This window comes from Helicoverpa zea, chromosome 10, assembly GCF_022581195.2.
Source record: "Helicoverpa zea isolate HzStark_Cry1AcR chromosome 10, ilHelZeax1.1, whole genome shotgun sequence".
Lineage (NCBI taxonomy): Eukaryota > Metazoa > Arthropoda > Insecta > Lepidoptera > Noctuidae > Helicoverpa > Helicoverpa zea.
Window position 1 is genome coordinate 9,888,845 of NC_061461.1, and position 18,959 is coordinate 9,907,803.

At 35.0% G+C, this 18,959-nt stretch overlaps 1 protein-coding gene across 1 annotated transcript in view; it reads right to left on the reverse strand.

Moving 5' to 3' along the window:
- LOC124633759 overlaps positions 1 to 18,959 on the reverse strand; it is a 31,546-nt gene that overhangs the window by 4,764 nt on the left and 7,823 nt on the right. Inside the window, exons 2-3 of the mRNA XM_047169082.1 lie at positions 3,922 to 4,025; positions 3,413 to 3,529 (exon numbers count right to left, since the gene is read on the reverse strand). Coding sequence (XP_047025038.1) covers positions 3,413 to 3,529; positions 3,922 to 4,023 — 219 coding nt within the window. The 5' untranslated portion in view covers positions 4,024 to 4,025. The remainder of the gene's footprint in view (positions 1 to 3,412; positions 3,530 to 3,921; positions 4,026 to 18,959) is intronic.

The window sequence follows — 18,959 nt, forward strand, 5'->3', positions numbered from 1 at the left end:
AAAAATAAATAAATTATTATACATATATATATATAATAAATAAAATAAATATATATATATAAAATAGCACAAATATGTATATATATATTGAAAGTTGCCAATTAAACTTAGTGATACCTACTCCGCAACAATATGGTATTTTACTGGATTATAAATTGGAAAGGTAGTGTTTTTCACCAGGTTCTTGAAGATTGCTAGAGATTGAGCCTGCCTTATTGTCACGGGCAATGCATTCCACAACCGCACAGCTTGAACGGTAAAAGATTTATCAAAGAAGTTAGTGGAATGCAATGGCATCTCTAGCCTCAAATTCTCAGATGACCTTAGACATTTTGCATGTGTGTCATTAAGGAACTTAAAACGTTCTTTTAAATAGGACGGGTTTTTTGGATTGAACAAAATGTTGTATAGTAAAGACAGGATATGAGTAGGTATTCCGGCGAAGACGTATAGGAAGCCACTTGAGTTTTGAACGGAATTCAGAAATATGATCATATTAGCTAGGGACCTATTATGTGATTGGAAGTCTACATTTTCCTTATCAACATCCAACTGAGTTTGTAAGAAAGCGCTGAATAAATTATGAATCGTCAAATACGAGATGAGAGCACTCGGAAAGATAAGATTCTAACTGACAGAACAATTTGTGGAATTTTCTGTGACATTCAATGACTAGATACAAGCAATTTTCGTTAGTCATGCTAAAACTTGAAACTGGCTGGCCCAAATTGGCTAATTTTAGTTTTCAAGTATTTGTATAAGGTTAATATGTGATCAAGTTCATAGGTAAGAAGATTATATAGTGGTTTACAATAAAAAACATTAATAAGGCGACAAAAAGGTTACCAGGCCATCTATTATAATTACAAAATAAACGTGATTTGCACAAGATATCGAATATTATTCGACTTTTATCAACTCCGGTGTAAGTTCAAGCAGAGCCAGAAGTCATTAAGTTAAAAAAACATCACACCACGTTTAACAGATAAAAACCGCAAAAGTTTCTAGAACGTTTTGTAGATAACGATCCTTAAATGAGTTGTAGGCACTTTGAAATAAGATAAATCCCCTACATTTAGGTAAAACCAGACCGCGCTCCCAGACTTGAAAAAAAAACTAGAACTGTTACACCAACCGATCGGCTTTATTTCTGTCTCGGGGAAGCTTAAGCAGGATTAAAGTAACCTGATCAAATACATAAATAAATATATTTTGCTTTCCCATTTACCTAGTTTTTTTTTGCTACGTGAATATGTGAAGGGAGCAGAGATTTTCTTGGAAAAAGAGAAGAACTCTTGACGAGCCCTTGTAAACGCTTACGTCATGAGATAAGTGATGTTGTGTAGCAAAACTCGGAAACGACGCAACCTTAAATGTCGGTTTTAGGGAGTGGACGAATCTACGGACATTGGACTTTTTTGCTGCAAATTCAGAGAGATATAGCGCTGTAGGCAACTGTTATTGATAGAATTTAGTTGTTGCGCCATCAAGCGTGGTAAAAGCAATCTATTGATTTAAATATGTAGCAATATAGAACCGTTCATTTGAAGGGTTACGGGTAATAGAGCTTCTTACACGGTCTTATTATACAAACATTTTAGGTGTGATGATGATATGTTAGCCTTATTTCAACATTGGATCCTTATTTCACCTCTATTTATATCCGACCTACATATAAAATAATCCCAAAAGAACGAACATAAAGAACAAATTTTCTTTACGAAACTATTCCTCTATGCAATTCCTCACGGGCCAGTAGACGCGCAGTTAAATAATGCATGCAGCGGCAGAGCAAATACAAGCGACACAGCTCGTTAGTTCTATACACTCTATTCCAAAGGTACCAAACATGGAGAACAAAATGAATAGCGGAGTTGTAAGCGCAATATCTCCCAAGAAAGTAGCGCGTCAAAATTTGGGTGTTCAGAGTACGAGGAACGATGAGATCCGCCTTCTTTGTAACCAACGAGAAAGCACTCACCTACCTGCCATATGGCATGTTCACTCATCTTTCCTTTCTCCGTGGTTTATCCCTAGGGTACCACAGCACAAGATAGGTTTTATAAAGCTGTCGGCGAACAAAGATCGAAGTGCAAGTCATAACATAATTAAAAGTTGTACGCTCATTAGACTTGCGTGATACGCCATTTTGTTGATGGCCTGTACTCGACAAATGATTTGCGAAAATATTAAGACTGCTTTGCATAGCTGAAAAACTGATGATTATTCTGCAGGACTTTATGAATAGTTAAAGTTTCTCACAACTAATTAGCAATTCATCATTATTGATGAATGACAAGTTTAAAAAAAAATCTACTCCAAAATAATTCATATAGAGATTTCATTGGTTAAGTACTCCGATGTTAATAAGGCACTTAAATATGTAGAAGCCTGTTCTGAAAACCAAGCCTTTCACACTTTCTTACATTGTGTTGCCATTACCAAGAAAACTCCCGAACGTCACGTTCCAAACTCATTTCCGCAGGGCGTTTTATGGATTAAAATAGCAACAACCCTTAATCTTCAACGTTAAGTAATGACATTTTCGTTTGTATAGCACTAATGACTGGTGGAATAATATAGTAACTCTGGTTTTGGCACTTCCAGGTAGTCGTTTGTTTCTTGGAAGGCTCTGATATTCTTGTCGAGATTTGGAGTGGAAAAGTTTGTTCGTTTATTTTTAGTGCGTATGTACGTGTGTATGTGTACAGAATAATATATAGGAATTGGATAGTTGTATCCGTAGTTATTTATTAGATTTATTTATGTATATTTATACATTTGGTTGTATAACCTACGTGAATAAGTACTCATTCGCGAATTTACAAATCAAATCGCAGATTTCTCAAAAAAAAACCCGTTATTAAAAATTCTAACATTTCTTATACTAACTCATCATTTATAGCAGCGACAACTTTAAAATACCAACCCTAAGATTAAACAAATGGCTGTTTCTTGTATATTACAACAGAGAAAATAAGACCCTCTAACTTTGTAGTACCCACTTCAATTTTAATCTCGCCCAAGTACACGGTAAGGAACAAAAAGGTCACTTTTGAATAATTTAAGCAGGCCGTTTGACGTAAAATGAACGAGACTAGTTTCTGTTTTCAATTTTAGGTTCTTCTTGTAAAGAAAAACTAAATTCTTGTTCTTTATTTTTTCTCGTTCAAGTACTTAGTTTTGTAAATAACGACTTTTTTTTACAGGCATGTAAACCATAGTAAAATAAAATTTCTTTATTTTCGTTTTTCTTACTATTTTAAATGCAGATGCGTTGTAAATGACAGGCAGCTTAAACTTGAGCGTATATGCACTCAAAGTTGCCTTTATACTAGTTTATCTATTCTTTCCCTATATCCTTTAATCATGTGCCGATTTAAAAAGCATATTTAATTAATATATAACTTACCGTACTAGTACAGCCGGGGAAGTGTAGACAGATCGGATCCTCGGGCCAATTCTTCGCTACATAAAAATGGAAGTCCCACACCTTGTTGTTTAGATATGTTTGAATCGTTTGATGAAACTATAAACAAACAAACAAATAAATAATTAAAACCGTTCTATATTAAATAAGTTCTATTAATAAAGGTCATATTCAAGTATGTATTTCAGAACGCCTACATAAAGAATGAAACGTTTGATATTACATATTACGACTTTATGGTCGACCCTCTATGATCCCCTCAGATTTATATTGCCTATAAACGCAAAGGACCGTTTAATTTTTGCTCTTTGATTCACAGTCAAGCAGTGATATTCATAATAATTAACTTTGAAATATAATTTGTTACTTCACAAAATTACATTAATATTTTCCCAAAAATAAAAACAAGAACACCAAAGCAATAAAAAAACTTGATGAAAAATCTTTCCTCCTGAATTTCAAAGGCGAAGTAAAACCTCGTTAAAAGTTACCTTTAAAGATTCAGGCATATACTGCACTAAGATATCGGCCACAGCTGGGAGCTCGTCTTCTGAAACCAATCGAAAGTTTTTCCCTTCGGGCACGATTTCCATCTCTGAAACAAACGTTGCAACGGTTTTCATTTCGCTCAAGGTAATATGTGGCGGGAAAATGGAACGCTTGTATGTCAAATACTGGCTGGCAAAGGCAATTGTGCAAACAGCCAATATGTATATTGAATGCCAGTTTTTTAACATGAAGGTTTTAATAGTGTTTGCTTTTCCTGTCTGTACGGTTATTTATAATGGATTGTGTTAGCTTATGTAAATGTGCGCTTATTTATGGACAATTTAATTTGCAGACTTTTACAAATATTATTTTTCGGATAAAAAGACCGGCGAGATAAAAACTTGTAATAAGCGCGGTAAATCAAAATCGATGGAACTGTTTCAGTAATTACAGTTGTCATTACGGGTCAAGGATTATCCTTTGAAACAACTTGTATCGTAAATTAATCAGCAATCATTCCAACAGTTTCTGCGAACTGTACATTGTTAACAAGCCTTCTACGGTATCGGTATTAAGGCAGTCAATTATGTTGTACTGCATGCAATCTGACTTATTAACCAAACGTTTTGTACATTATTAATGAACCTTATTACCATGGCAATAAAGTTTATAATAGATTCACAGATTGACTCTAAAACATGGGAGTTCAAACACCTGTATATTTTTACAAACATTTATGGTGTATTACAATGTAACCCGAAAGAGGTTGTTAACTTGCTCATGTTATCGCAATGGAAATCTGTGACCGTTTTTATATCTAACAAATAATATGGTTAGCTACCAAGGTTTTATTTCTGAACGAAATAACTACAGACACGCTATGGCGTCAACGGTCATGTTATGTGTTTTTATAATCTGATTATGGGGATAAAATACCCCAATATTAGCTAAGTGAATTACCAGAAATTACTGGTTTATATTGATAAGAAGTTCTTAAAACTGAATATTATAGATACCTAGCCCCAAATCTGTATTAAACAGTGTTAACAATTTATTTACATAATTTAGCCTTCAAAGTAGCCATTAGGCCGACTTAAGTTTCATTTGGAATACAAACTACTAAGAATAACGATGTAGGTATACAAAACAGCTCACTACTTATTTTATTAGCCCAACTATATAACAAGGGCAAGAAAAGATATCCCATGAAAGAATAAAAGTAAATGGCCATACATTTGCTACGAACTTACTACGCGGCTACGCAGCGGCTACAACTTCGTTCCGTATACCGGACCCACATATGACAAAGTGAAACTAACTTTATTATTACTACTATAAGACTGGATTTTGTTTAACGGTACACAGAAGTCGTAGCAGTCTTGTAAACAATTTTATATGAAATTTTATGAAACTGCAACAACCACGTTTGAAAGATAAAATCTTGGACAGAAAAGCGCATTGTAAACGAAATTCATGCCAACGTACGAGTGTTATTGAAAGGGAATTACAGAATGTCAGCCAGATTTGATCTTGTTGAGTTATTTATTTTGTTTTATTTTTGTCACTTTATTGGTTTATTTTGTGTTATGCAATTTGATTGAATGTTTTAGGTATCATGTTATCTATCAATTACAGCAGCATTATTTTTTTTTACAAATAAATAAAAACCTAAGCTAAACCCTCTTAAGGCCTGGTTGTTCAAAGCTCGGTTACGTCAAGGTTAGGGTTAAATTCTAGTTACAGTAAAATTAACAGGGTTTAAATTTAAAAAGCTTTGTTGAAATCCAGGTAAGTTTAACGAGAGGTCAAATTTCAGATTTATCGGCGGCCAAACATTAAACTTACTTGGGTTTCAACAACGCTTTTTGATAATTTTACTGTAACTAGAATTCGAACATCCGGGACTAAAATACCGCATCGAAATCAGTTCAGCCAAACGTGATATAATGGCACACAAACATTACATACATGTATATATAAATACAAGTCAAACTAAGAACCTCCTTTTTAAAGTCGGTTAGAAATTGTTTATCCACCTCTCAAAACTATTGCATCGTTACCTCTTACATTGTCGTCAATAAAACGCATAAACGTCAAACCTCTTTCTATGAAGTAGGTTAAAATCAACACGTAACATTATGGGGTCATATAAACTGACACAGAAACTTGCATGTTGCACGATATATACTAATATTATGGTACACGGTCCATGTACGTCAGATTTACAAAACCTTTTACTTTGTAGGTAGCGATAAGGTAAACATTATAATATGTATTTATAAAATATATTAAGTAAAACAGTATACTTAATCGAACACAGACCAATGAGAACCAAATAAGATGTAAAAAACTGAATGATTAAAGGTGGCGGAAAACATCTAGAGGGAACCTGAATGACTGAAATCATCAACCCGCATTGAGCAAGCGTGGTGATTGACGCTCAATCCTTCTTTGTGAGAGGAGGCGAGGTCTATGCCCAATGGGACTGATGATGATGAATAACATCGAGAAGATGTTAAGATGTATATAAGAAACACATTACAAATTCCATCTTATTCTATTCAGCCGTTTTACCATCAAAATCGTGACAAACAGATATTCACATTCTCTGCAGTTTATCCAGAAAGTCATACACGATGGATTTCGTGCCGGTCTGCAGCTTATTTGGAACGTTTTATATGCGGTTCGCTAAATGAAGTGCAATTTGCAAACGTTGAGTTTATACGCGAAACATCGTTAGTGACCTTGTTATGCGGTTTTGCATTCAGTTTATGTAAAAGCTTATGCTTAAAACTGCAGCTTAAATGTATCATGGTTTCCATATGAAAGTTAGATGATAAAAATGATTAAAACTTGCACCAAAAGTGTTGCATCATTTTATTAAACGAGATTTTTTTTAACAAATGTTGTCCATATTTATATAAATAAAAATACTTAAACTGAAACTTCGATATCAGGTTTTTATTTCGTATTAAATAATTTAAAAAAAAATGATGTTAAAATGTTACGCAAAATATCAAAAATGCTGTTCCTTGATAGTCTATGTCCATTTTAATAAAGTAGTTGACAGTATAAGAAGCTTCAAGATAAATCTTAAAAGATTTTCATACAATAGACAGCTCATACAGGATGTTCAGAGTTAGGAAACTTTCATGAATATACGAGTTTATTTCCTAAAAATGCTGTGATATTCCAAACGATATTGGTATTTTACGGAGGAATGATTGAAATTGGCATATTTCAACTATATTGGAAATCCAATAATTATTCCGAGAATCACATTTCCAAAAGCTGATTAATTAGTTTCGGTAATCAACCATAAACCAATATTCAGAAGCCAGCGAAAATCACAAACAAATCAAGTTCATCTATAAAAAAAATCTTTTGAATTTGAATATCGAATCCCCATCCCGCCAAACTTTCCACAAAAACAAAAGCGAAACGTGAGTGATTGTTACGGAATAACAAAAGCATTGATTGCGAAAAAAGCACGTGTTAATAGGGTATGAAAAACGCGAATATTGTAGCAACGTATAACAGTCGGCATATCGATTCCTAGGATAACGAGGCCGTACTATGTTATTGTACTTTTATGGGTAATAACTGACATTTCGCCTTTAATGGGAATTTGCAGACGTTATGGATAGTCTGGGTTTATGTTGATGTTTCTTGAGTGGTATTTGGGTCAATGTGGACGGTATTCGAGCTATTAATAGCCGTCTAAAATGTAGGCCTAAAATAGTGCTGTGCTGGCTATTAATTTATGTGGTAGGTACAAAGCATAGACAACATGCTATGATGAAACAACTCATAGCAACCTTATCGAGGCTGTACTATCGTATCATAGAGGGGCCTACATTTAATGTACCCAAAATTGATAACCTATCCATTAGTCGACCTGTTTACTACAGATAAGATTTTCATGTAATATGAACTACATACAAGTACCTACTTAATGAAAAAATCCTATATTGAACAACATAATTACATCTATCAATAGACAACTCATTATGAACTTAGGATGTTAACCAATGTGCAACACGGAGGTTGCAGTACCTTATTTGTTTAGACCTTTTTCTTTTTATGGTTACAAAATAGTGATATGGCATAAAAAACATCTGCTTTGGCTCGTTAGTCTAACGTCTGTACAAGAATGGGACGTGGTGCATATCAATCATACTAATTAATCACTACTACTAGCATATACTATGCGTCATTAATTAATTTAGGAAATTGTTTTCTTGGAGAATTGTGAATTCTCCTCGTGGCCTGGGCTTCAAAATTCTGAATAAGTGTTGTTTTTTTTCTTGAGTTGTGATAGTTACCAACAGTGGCGTAGCGTGGGTATCTGCCGCCCGGGGCAGTTTTCGATTTTGCCACCCCTTGCCGTGTATTTTTTTTAACAAGTGTTACTGGCCGTTTGTCATTTTTAACCGACTTCAAGAAAAGGGGAAGTATTTTTTTTTTGAATTGACGTTAAAAATCATCAAATGACCCTTCCCGCTGTGGGTTAGCAGCGGTGAGGGAGTGTCAGAATCTTACTGACTAAAAACCGTCGTGTTCCGTCGAAGGCCTTTTATGTTCCAGGGGCCCGATTCTCCTAATTTTACTCAAGCAACATACGATTCACGTTCGACTGCGATCCAATCCCGACTCGATTACAATTAAACCTATGTGGCATTCCGCTATTTTTTCTTTGAAATAAATGTTTTTATCCTTTTCTGTCATTCAATAATAAATAATTTTGTCTGCAAATGATTAACTATTGCAATATGATTGTAGAGCAAACTACCGTATAGACCAAAATCACCAAAATAGCAGACCAATCGCACACCAATCAAATGTCAATCGAATACGATTGGTCTTTTATTAGTAGCAGAATGCCCGATACGGTTAAAACTGCTATTGCGATCATATTGCGATTCGATTTTGACATTATTAATTTAGGAGAATCGGGCCCCAGAGCCGCGGTAACTCTTTCGAACAACCCGCAGCCCCGGCAGAAGGCGGAGGTTCTCAAGTAGACTTTTCTTTTATATCTTTGTTACTTGATTTAAAGAAGGTTTTAAAATTCTTTTATGTAAATTAGTTAGTAAAGTTTGTCTTGCCGGGGACCACCTCATCGGTTTACCTAAATTAGCACTCTGCTCAACGCATGTCGGCAGTTGTGTAGGTAAGCAAATGCAAATAAAGAAAAACTTGGCTTTGTAGTTTCCAAATGCGCGAGCGAAGAGGGCGCGAAATTTTTATCGGACCTAAAACAAAAATTACGTAAAATTTAGCCCTAACGTACTTAACGTTTTGTTTGTTGACAAATGCAAAAATAAGGGCCATAATATAGTTTCTAAATACGCGAGCGAAGCGAGCGCGAAATTTTTATCGGACTTAAACCAAATATTACGTAAAATTTAGCCCAAACGTACTTAACTTTTTTTTTTGTGTAAATTTTGCCGCCCCCTAAAAGCTGCCGCCCGGGGAATTTGCCCCCCCTGCCCCTCCCACGCTACGCCACTGGTTACCAAGAAATCTTAAAAAAAAAACATTGAAAAAATACTTTCCGCAAACCTTTTCGTACTTTTAACAACGTCCAATTTCCCGTGAGCGCAAATACGCTTAAAACTAAACTCTAATTATCTCCGAACATTTTCCAATGTAACACACAGATTCATCAGGTTTGCTAACTTCGTGAAATTCCGCTCAACTTTCATATTTCCCTCGGTATTGAAGTTAATACGTAATTAGCTGCACGTTAGCCTTTTAATATTAATTGCTGGCGGGCTACTTATCTTGTAGCCTCAGGGATGTTTTTAATGGATGTATCTAATTAGTGGGACAGTTTATGCTGTGTACCGATTACTGTGCAGGTTTTAAACGTAGGGTAAAGAGGATTTTATTAGAAGGAGAGTTTTATAAGTGAGAAACATGAGAGTCGTGTTGTAAGAAAGGGATCGATACTTGTATATTTTTGGGGACAAAGAAAGGTATTGCGTTTTTCCTTATGAAGTATAAATATCTTAAAATAAGATAAAATTATAATATTAATAGACTCTAATCAAAATGAATAAAGTAAAGTGACAGCCATTATTTGTTATTTTTTTAAACCGGGACCTGTTTAAGAGATTGTAGCCCGGCTTATTTTTTGGACGACGGATTTTTGATGCTCGTTATGGAAATGGAAATGCCACTGAAAAAGGAATACATAAACCTAGTTTGGTATTCTGGAATTGGGCTGGAAATGAACAACTTCTAGGTAATATGGTGAATCTATATCACCACATTCGTTTATTCGTCTGGTATTATGTAAAGTTACTGTTTTGCTTTTAATATACATTCAGTAAAAAGCTTTTACATTTTACTCCTAAAAAAACACAAAAAAATCTCCCAAAAACAAAACATTACATGTTACACGTAAATATTTTCTGTCTAATTACGCCGTCATTTGTAAGGGTAGCAATTAAATTTGCAATTTAAAGCAGGGGCTGGCTTCCCCTGCAGTTGGCAGGAAGGGTTGGTCGAATGCACCGGGCGTTTCAAGGACAACGGTGACGTCACGAGCACGTTCCGTTCCACGTAGGGTTGGCAAACATGCTTCTGGATCGGTAAATAAAACGTGACGTTTGTTTTTATGTAGACTGTACTAATAATGAAGAAGGCTAGTTTAGATGGAGAGAAAATTAATACTTATGTAGGTTTGTAATAACTAAATATGTTTGGGTTGTGACAGACACTAGTGATAAAGCTTAGGGATAATTGAACAGTCTTGACTTCTTTAGGTTCTACTAGGAGTAATTTTGATTGGAAGAGCGCACCTTTTTTACCCCACTTCTAAACAAAGTAATTCAATATTTTTTATTCTGAAGTTTCAAGTAACGATGTGACTATATGATATCATACGGACTTTTAGATGATATACATACATATTTTTTCACTGAGAGAGACAACCCTGCCCCGGGCTAGCAGGTATCTGCATACAAGCATGTCCGTATAAATTCGTTATTAATTATGTTAGTATGCAATGCGTGCCTTGTATAAAATAAAGCTATGTACTACCTCTAACGAGGACGCTCCGAGTATATAACATGGGTATATACTCGTACCTATGTATATGAACTGTTTATAAAACGCGGTTTATCTGCATCGTGAGGCGGTACTTAAAAATGCCGCATCATAGGGGTGGTTGAGTATTTTATCTACTTATCTACATGTATCAGCAGTGTAAAATAACTTATATTAAGTAAAATATATTCTGCAATAAAGTTCCTCGTCCAAAGTAACCGCCATAGCATCCACCTCCTGTACAGATTGTTTTAGAACATGAAAGAAAATGGTCCTATTTTTACGAAAAAGTCTCGCCGATAAAATCCTGGAAAGAAAAAAGAGCCTTTGTAAAACCCCAATAACTAAGTGGAAGGAAGTGATCGACACTTTATTTTATAAGCTGCCTGACCAAGATTGCAATTCCGCAATTTATTGCAATTCCTAACGACCGAGTTGATTCTCAATCAAGTTGGTGACTCCCTGATTTTTTACTTTTTACTGTTGTAAAGTTTCTTTGGAGAGACTAAAGTAATTTTAGATCCAATATATAGCTGCGGGTTGTTCGAAAGAGATACCGCGGCCCTGGTACATAAAAGGCCTATGACGGAACACGACGGTTTTTAGTCAGTAAGAGTCTGACACTCCCTCACCGCTGCTAACCCACAGCGGGAGGGGTCATTTGATGATTTTTGACGTCGGAAAAAAAAAGATCCAATATATAGACTTTTAAATAAATTATTATGCTTTTTGGGTATGTATGATTGTATGTGATTCTTTTATCAAAAACTTCTCAACAGATGTGGAGGAAATTCGGCAACCAAGTGACATACATCTACTCGATTTCCAGCATACCGATCCAAGCAGTAGCTAGTATATTCGTAAAAAACTGATTGTAAGCTCGTAAAACATGTGATAGATGTTCGAAGGGAGTGTTATGTGAAGTTTTATCATACTGAAGGTTTAAAGGATTTGGAGCCTTTGATAAAACAGACCTCAAAAGCCTCTTTATGGTGTCTTTACGTAAAGTAGGAAGAATGTAAGATTGGTACAAGTTTGGATTGTCGACTGTTGAAATGAATGGTTTTTTTAAGCTGGGGTTTTGTGGAAAAGGTATATTACGGTTTAAGAGTTGGTAATGTAAGAAGAGGAACCTTTGCAATTAAGTCGTTAGTGTGTAGGTAAGATGCATAAAGAATAGTTTATAAATACAATAAAAGGAACATTAATCAGTTTTATTATCCGCGTGTCTTAATAAGATATTCAATACTTAAGTAACTACATAAATTAATTAATTACTTATGTAAACACAAGTTTTTCATTTAGTTTTCCAGTGGAAACCACATACGTATGTAAGTATACCTACTAGCTAAAGCTGGATCGAAATAAATGGGACAATTGAACACGTTTGCTCAAAAGGATTTTTTGTACCATTGGATTTAAAGATTAACAGTTTTATCTTCATAAGTTGGTTTAGCTTTTCAACAAAAATTGCATGAACATTTTATGAAGCTAGCTTAACAATGTTGTATAGGTGATAAAGCCTTTATTAATAACATGTTAAAGGCTATGCGGCAGTATAAAAAGTTTAAAGAACCTCAATATAACAATGATGCATTTTCTTCCAGTTTTAATAACGATGTTTATGCTAGGAGCTACCAAGATATGGAATACCTACTATCTATAAAACTTTAAGCAATTCAAAATGCGAACGCCGAGAGCAAGCAGCCAGAAGGCAAATTGAAATCTTTTCTAGCCAGGTAGTTTTAATACCAGCCAGTTCGAGTTTCAATTAAAGAATTAAACTAGGTGGGAGTAAGGAGGATTTATCCATCGGATTAATGTTTCCACCTCAATTGCTTCAGGCGACTTCGGTACCTACTGAGGGCTGAATTATTACTTCGCTCAGTAGCTTGAGGACATATAGGTACCTATGTCCTTTTGTTAGGTACGGAAACCCGGAACTACGGAACTTTGGGTGAACATACAAAGGAATCCGTCGTGAATTTTAAGCCTCGTGCTCTTTTGTGTCAGCGATTTTCCAGGTCAGAAAATAATTTAATAGGTTTATTATAGTTTATGCGATGTGTTTTGTTATTTTTGTGAATAAGGAGAGATTTTCCACAAGTCGAGGCATATTTCACGTTTGGTGCAAAATATTCTCCAGTATTTTCTTGCTATTACTGTAGTGGGTACCTTCTAATGAGAATGAGCCAGTATTATGATTTGGCTTTCATTATCGACGAACGAAAAGATTCGGAAATGTACAGAATATTTTTCATGAAAAAATGGTGATATTTTTGGCAGATTACGAGTACCTCCGTCTGGCGCTCCCTGGTCAGCCAGACGCAATATCAACCTACTAGACAGGTTATACTTTTTGCCGCAGTGAACTATAGACGCTCATTTTAATATGAAAGAAAACAAGTATTTCTTATTTGTGAACCGTCTGATATTTAAATGGAACATGAATTATGTTCTATAACTAAATAAGTCAGCCATATATAGATGTCTTACGTAATATGTACACAATAGAATAGAATAGCGAGAGAAGAGGTAAAATGTAGGCTGAATGCTTGAGAATCAGAGATATGTCTGTCAAACAAAGAAAATTGCGGGCTCAATTTGTAGCGTATCTTAAATGGGGGACCGTTTCGCTGGGAATTGTCTACCTTTTTGTTTTACATTTTATTATGTGTTTATCTTAATAACCTTACCTGATAGGAACGTGAGGTAAATTATGATTCGCTTCGTTGTGAATAATAAGATTTGAGGCTTTTACACATTTTATTTAAGGACAGAGAAGTAAAAAGAAATTGGCAGTTGATTTAAACTTTTGTCTCAATTTCAGATACTTATGTAATTTAAAAGTTCAAATGAAAATGGGCGACTTTTGAAATTCTGTTATTTATCTGTACATGTACTGACTGCTTAATGCGGATAAGTTAATCATATCAGCAAAAACCATAATTAAAACAGGAGCTTTCATATTTCCCAAGAAAACCTCTTACACCTTATACCACATTAAAACCAAGTTCCACTCCACTAAAAACTAAAACCAACATGTTTTACTCGCACGCGACAAAACAGCAGCCATATTAAGTCAGCAACGCCATTGCGTGTTCACCGCGTCGCCCTTGAATCTGTGCTGCAGTGACGATCGATGGATTACCACTATAAATCTCTTAGCAATCCTATTTATGCTTCCATGCGTATACTAATTGAAATGTCGATGATGTAGCATTTGCGGTTTAAGGCGCGGGTGTAAAGTGACAGCATTTTTTTGCTGATACAACTTAAGTAATGCGTAAAAGTTGCTACATACATAAAGAACTTTTACATTACACATTACACATTAGGAAAAGCTTTTCAGTAATTTTCAAACGTGTTTTTAATACGTAAATCGTGGTAGACATCGATTGAATAAAAAATGAATTAAATTATTTCCAGGTACATTTCAGTAAAAAGTTCGGTAAAAATAGTTTTTAAATAAAACAGGTAAAAGGCACTCTTGATGCTCATCCAAATAAAGCATTGTTGACGTTATCTATGTACATTCCATTTCTAAATTGGAATATTTTGTCGGTTCGTAATAAATGATTGGACATAGAAATGATTTATTGTTTGACATCAGCGCTGAATTTTAATTAGTCTCCGACAAAACGAATTTATTACTGCGGGAACATCGTTTATTTTCGGAAGATTATGTGAATTATTTATTGATTTGATTTGTATTCAGCAGATAAAAATTAATGGCCTTATATATCTATACCTACTTTCAAATTGTGCCAACAGAATAAAAGAAAATCCATTATATTATTTTTAAGAGTTAAAAGTTCCGGAAATTAATAATGCCGAGAAAGTTTATTGAAGACTAGGGCTGCCATCTCGAATTTTGCCAAACCCGGACAAACATTAAAGAAGCCCGGACATTTGGCGTAAATCGCATTTTTTCCCCGAACGAGTACGATTTTTTTTTATTTTTTTTAATCAAAATAATACTTAATTTGTAATCAATTTACTATTAAAATATGCTTAAATTCAATGAGGTGCTTCCTTACATGAAAAGTGTCCGGGTTTTCCCCGGACACTTCTTGAAACCCCGCTGAATCCGGTTAGACTGGAAGCCGACCCCAACATGATTGGGAAAAAGGCTCGGAGGATGATGATGACTTCTTGAAACCCCGCCCGGACGGCCCCCGGACGGCCTCCAAACGAGGACAAATCCGGGGAAACCCGGACGGATGGCAGCCCTATTGAAGACCAACAGCTAGTCCACAATGGTACAATTATACGTTTCGCTGAAGCTAAAGAACGAACTTTAAAACTTATATAATATAGTTTTCAACAAGTAATTATATTGCACTTTTAGATTCGGCATAAACTTGTTAGAAGAAAATTGGAGAACTTTTCAAAGTTCCGAATAACGCAAGGCACGGATTCAAGTAATAGGGGTACGAATGCGCTTTCTACGAATTTGATGCAAGTCCTCTTGTTGCTCAGAGTCAAAACAATGGGTAAAGTAGGTCAGTAAACTTGCATAGTAGAACCACGAACAACAGTAGTACTTTGTGAACTAGTATTGTAGTAGTACAACGTCAAAACGTTATGTATCATGCCTTTGTGGCTGCAGTTGGCCTCATCAAGATTTACTCGGTTGGCTTATTGTGAAGGGGCTATTCCATATATCTTTGTGTGCTATATCCCAATGTAAAAAGTAATGTATTATTTAGTCGTTGAACCTTCTAGGATTGTTAATGGAAATTCTGATTATTTTTCGGAACTCCCGGTGATCATCAGTCTTTAATAGAAGTAGGTATCTACGCTGTTTAGTTGAGGGTTTGCAGGTCGTATTCAGTCAAAAACCAACTTTTGAAGCCATAGTTCCTAGTGAACTAAATTGAAACAGTGAAAACTGCATACTCTTTTTGAAGTTAATTGCATAACCAACGATGCAAAACTGCTTACTGCGTAATAATCTCGTTTATAAACTTGTGTCAAGTAGATGAGAACAAAATTCGGAAAATTAACTACCACGGGAATATCAATTATGAGTTTCCACGAAAGTACTTAGTAAGCTTTATGAAATTCATCTGGAGCTCGCCCTACGTTTGAACTTTCACTATGGTACTCATTTTCATAAAGCTGCCTTTTGATAATAGGTAGTGCCTACGTAGGTTTTATTGGAATTATGGACTAAAAAGTAATTAAGCTATTCTGTCATTTCCAGAAATAAGAGTGTAGTTGTGAGGCACAGAGATTAGACATATGTATTAACAATCTCGTAACATGAGTTGGTAGGCTAATTGTATCAGTTACTATTCAGTTTCCTGGATATTTTCATATATAAACAGGGTAGAGCAGTAAACAAGGAATCTTACGTTAACTATCATTACCCTGTTAACACCTGAAGCAAAACAATTGGAACATCAAATCGATTCATCTGTTTTGGTGCTAAACTCTCGAATATAGGCACATAGGTACGAACGCTGAACTTTTGACACCCCTTCTTTTTAAACGGCATTAAAACATTCAAAAATGTTTCTCATTTTAATTCCAGTTCATACCGGCTTTGGCTTACAAGGGCTTTTCAGTTCCTCATTACTAGAACATCTTGGCATTATCGCCTGAAAACGTATCTAGGTTAACACCGCTTAAGTATTCGAGCGGAAAAATGTTTTTTTTTCTATCGCGCCCCGCCCTTGTGCGGTATTTAATTATAAGATGGTTTATTTTCACACCTTATAGTGTAGTTTGGGTCAAAATTGATGTTGTTGATTTTCTTGTACGACTGAGGTTAGTATATAGCGTTGAGTCATCACTTAAGACGAACAAGCCAGTTGTGGATGCCAAGTAATTGAACTCCAGGAAAAACAAGCGTGATGCAATGGTACACGTGTAAGTAATACGTTATGCATACGAAATAAATCTATTATGACTGACTGGCAGCTGCAGAAGACAACTGCTATATAAATGCAAAAACATGACACTCAGTTATCATGAAGAATTACAATAAACTGCCAGGTGGTAGGCGAGAATTACTGGCGTGAGTGACGAGCAAGACAGCTGTTAACCGCTGCATCATCTGTGTGGACAAACCGTACATTTTTATAGCGTGTCTTTATAATATACATACTTATTTATCTCACGCACCTACACTATTAGTTAGCTAATGTTCTATTTCTAAAGATTAAACAAAAAAGTTCGCGTGATCGTCCGTTTAGCGTGTAACATAAGTTCCCACACGATTTATTGTGAACGGTGTTTCTTAGGCTTCCGAGCTTTTATAACGATACTTAAATTGTATGGAATGAGTAATGGGTGATGAAAATTAATATTAGTGTGTCCTTGGCCCAACGAAAATGTAAGCAAGAGCTTGAATGAAAATGTCGCCAATAATACAGAAGGGCCCTTGTATTGATTCGTTTGCATACGAAGTTATGTTTGAGGCGGAATATCGAGGCTGAATAAATATACATGTAGGTTTTACTATGCCCTAAATATGTTGTCACAAACAAAGAACGAATTTGCATGAGAGCTTCGCTAAATGTATATTTTCATGTAAATAAGCTAATCACTGAACCGATACGCTTGGCTCAATGACTTTTACAGCCAGTTGTATATAAAAATGTGTTGTTACACATTTGTGAAACGTATTGGCTTATGTTTAACTGATCACCAGATATAGTAACAAATAGCAGACAAAAATAGTAAATGATCACCAAAATGAAACTCCCTTTTTAATGTAAAACTATAACCAAAGTTTTAACACTTTGCTATGCTATTTAAGTGAAATTACTCCAAAATAAATCATGCGTAAGCCAAAAATAGTAAATGATCACCAAAATTAAACCACCATTTTAAAGTAAGATTATAACCAAAGTTTTTAAATTTTGCTATCCTATTTAAGCAAAATGAGTCCAAATAAATCATTGCTATCCCAAAAGTAGTAAATTCTCACCAAAAGTAGTAAATGATCATCAAAATTATACCAGCGTTTTAATATAAAATGATAATCAAAGTTTTTACACCTTGCTATCATGTTTAAGTAAACTGCCTCCAAAAAAATAAGTTCGGCCTGATACAATAAATGTAATAACATTATGGAAACCCTTTTCCTGCACTAGGGTGGAAAATTGTCTATTGCATGCCTCTAAACAGTGCGATAAGAGTGTGTTTTCGAGGGAGTGTATTGAGAAACACATTCTTCTTCTACTTTCTCCTGCCCTGTTTCCAATTTTACTTGGGGTCGGCGCAATATGTCATTTTCTTCCATTTTCCCCTGTCACTCATAATGACACTCACGCATGCATTGCAAGCTGGACACATAACTTAATATGGCATCATAATACTTTATTTGGTAATAAGCCTTCATTTTATGGCAATCACAGTGACTTATTTAGGCAAAAATAATACATTAATTTGGTCGTCAAGAGTTGGTGATCATTTACTAAATTTGGTGGTCGAATACAATTTAAAGTGAAGTCGTGACTAAACTAGCTGGTACTATTACATTTTAAGACTTTATTTTTCTGGTGTTCAGTAGATATTTCTGGTTACAAAACTAAGGGTATCAATGCATTTTATGGTGGTCATTATATTTGTTCCCAAACGTATTTGGCTTCTGTGGAAATGGACGATTCAAAAGGGCATGGCATTTTATAAACAATATTCTGAGGTACCATAAATATGTCGTGTTTAACTTAGCTGAAGTATGGATGCAATCGTCTGTTAACCCGTCTGTCATTGAGGAACATACCCTGGTTTCTTTTTTACTTTTTCTTTCACACTTCATTCACTAAAGCTTCATTTTCAAAAAAGTTTGCATGTTGATAAAGCACGAAAATTACACAAAGAAAAATACTTCTTTAAATTCAAAATCCTATCTTTCTACATGTGTGAGAGCTCGGAGATAACTCATTAACTCTGCTTCAAGGGATTGTTATACGATACGGGCAAAATGTGAAAATGTCTTGCAAAAAGTTTGGTGTAACGAAACGTGGTA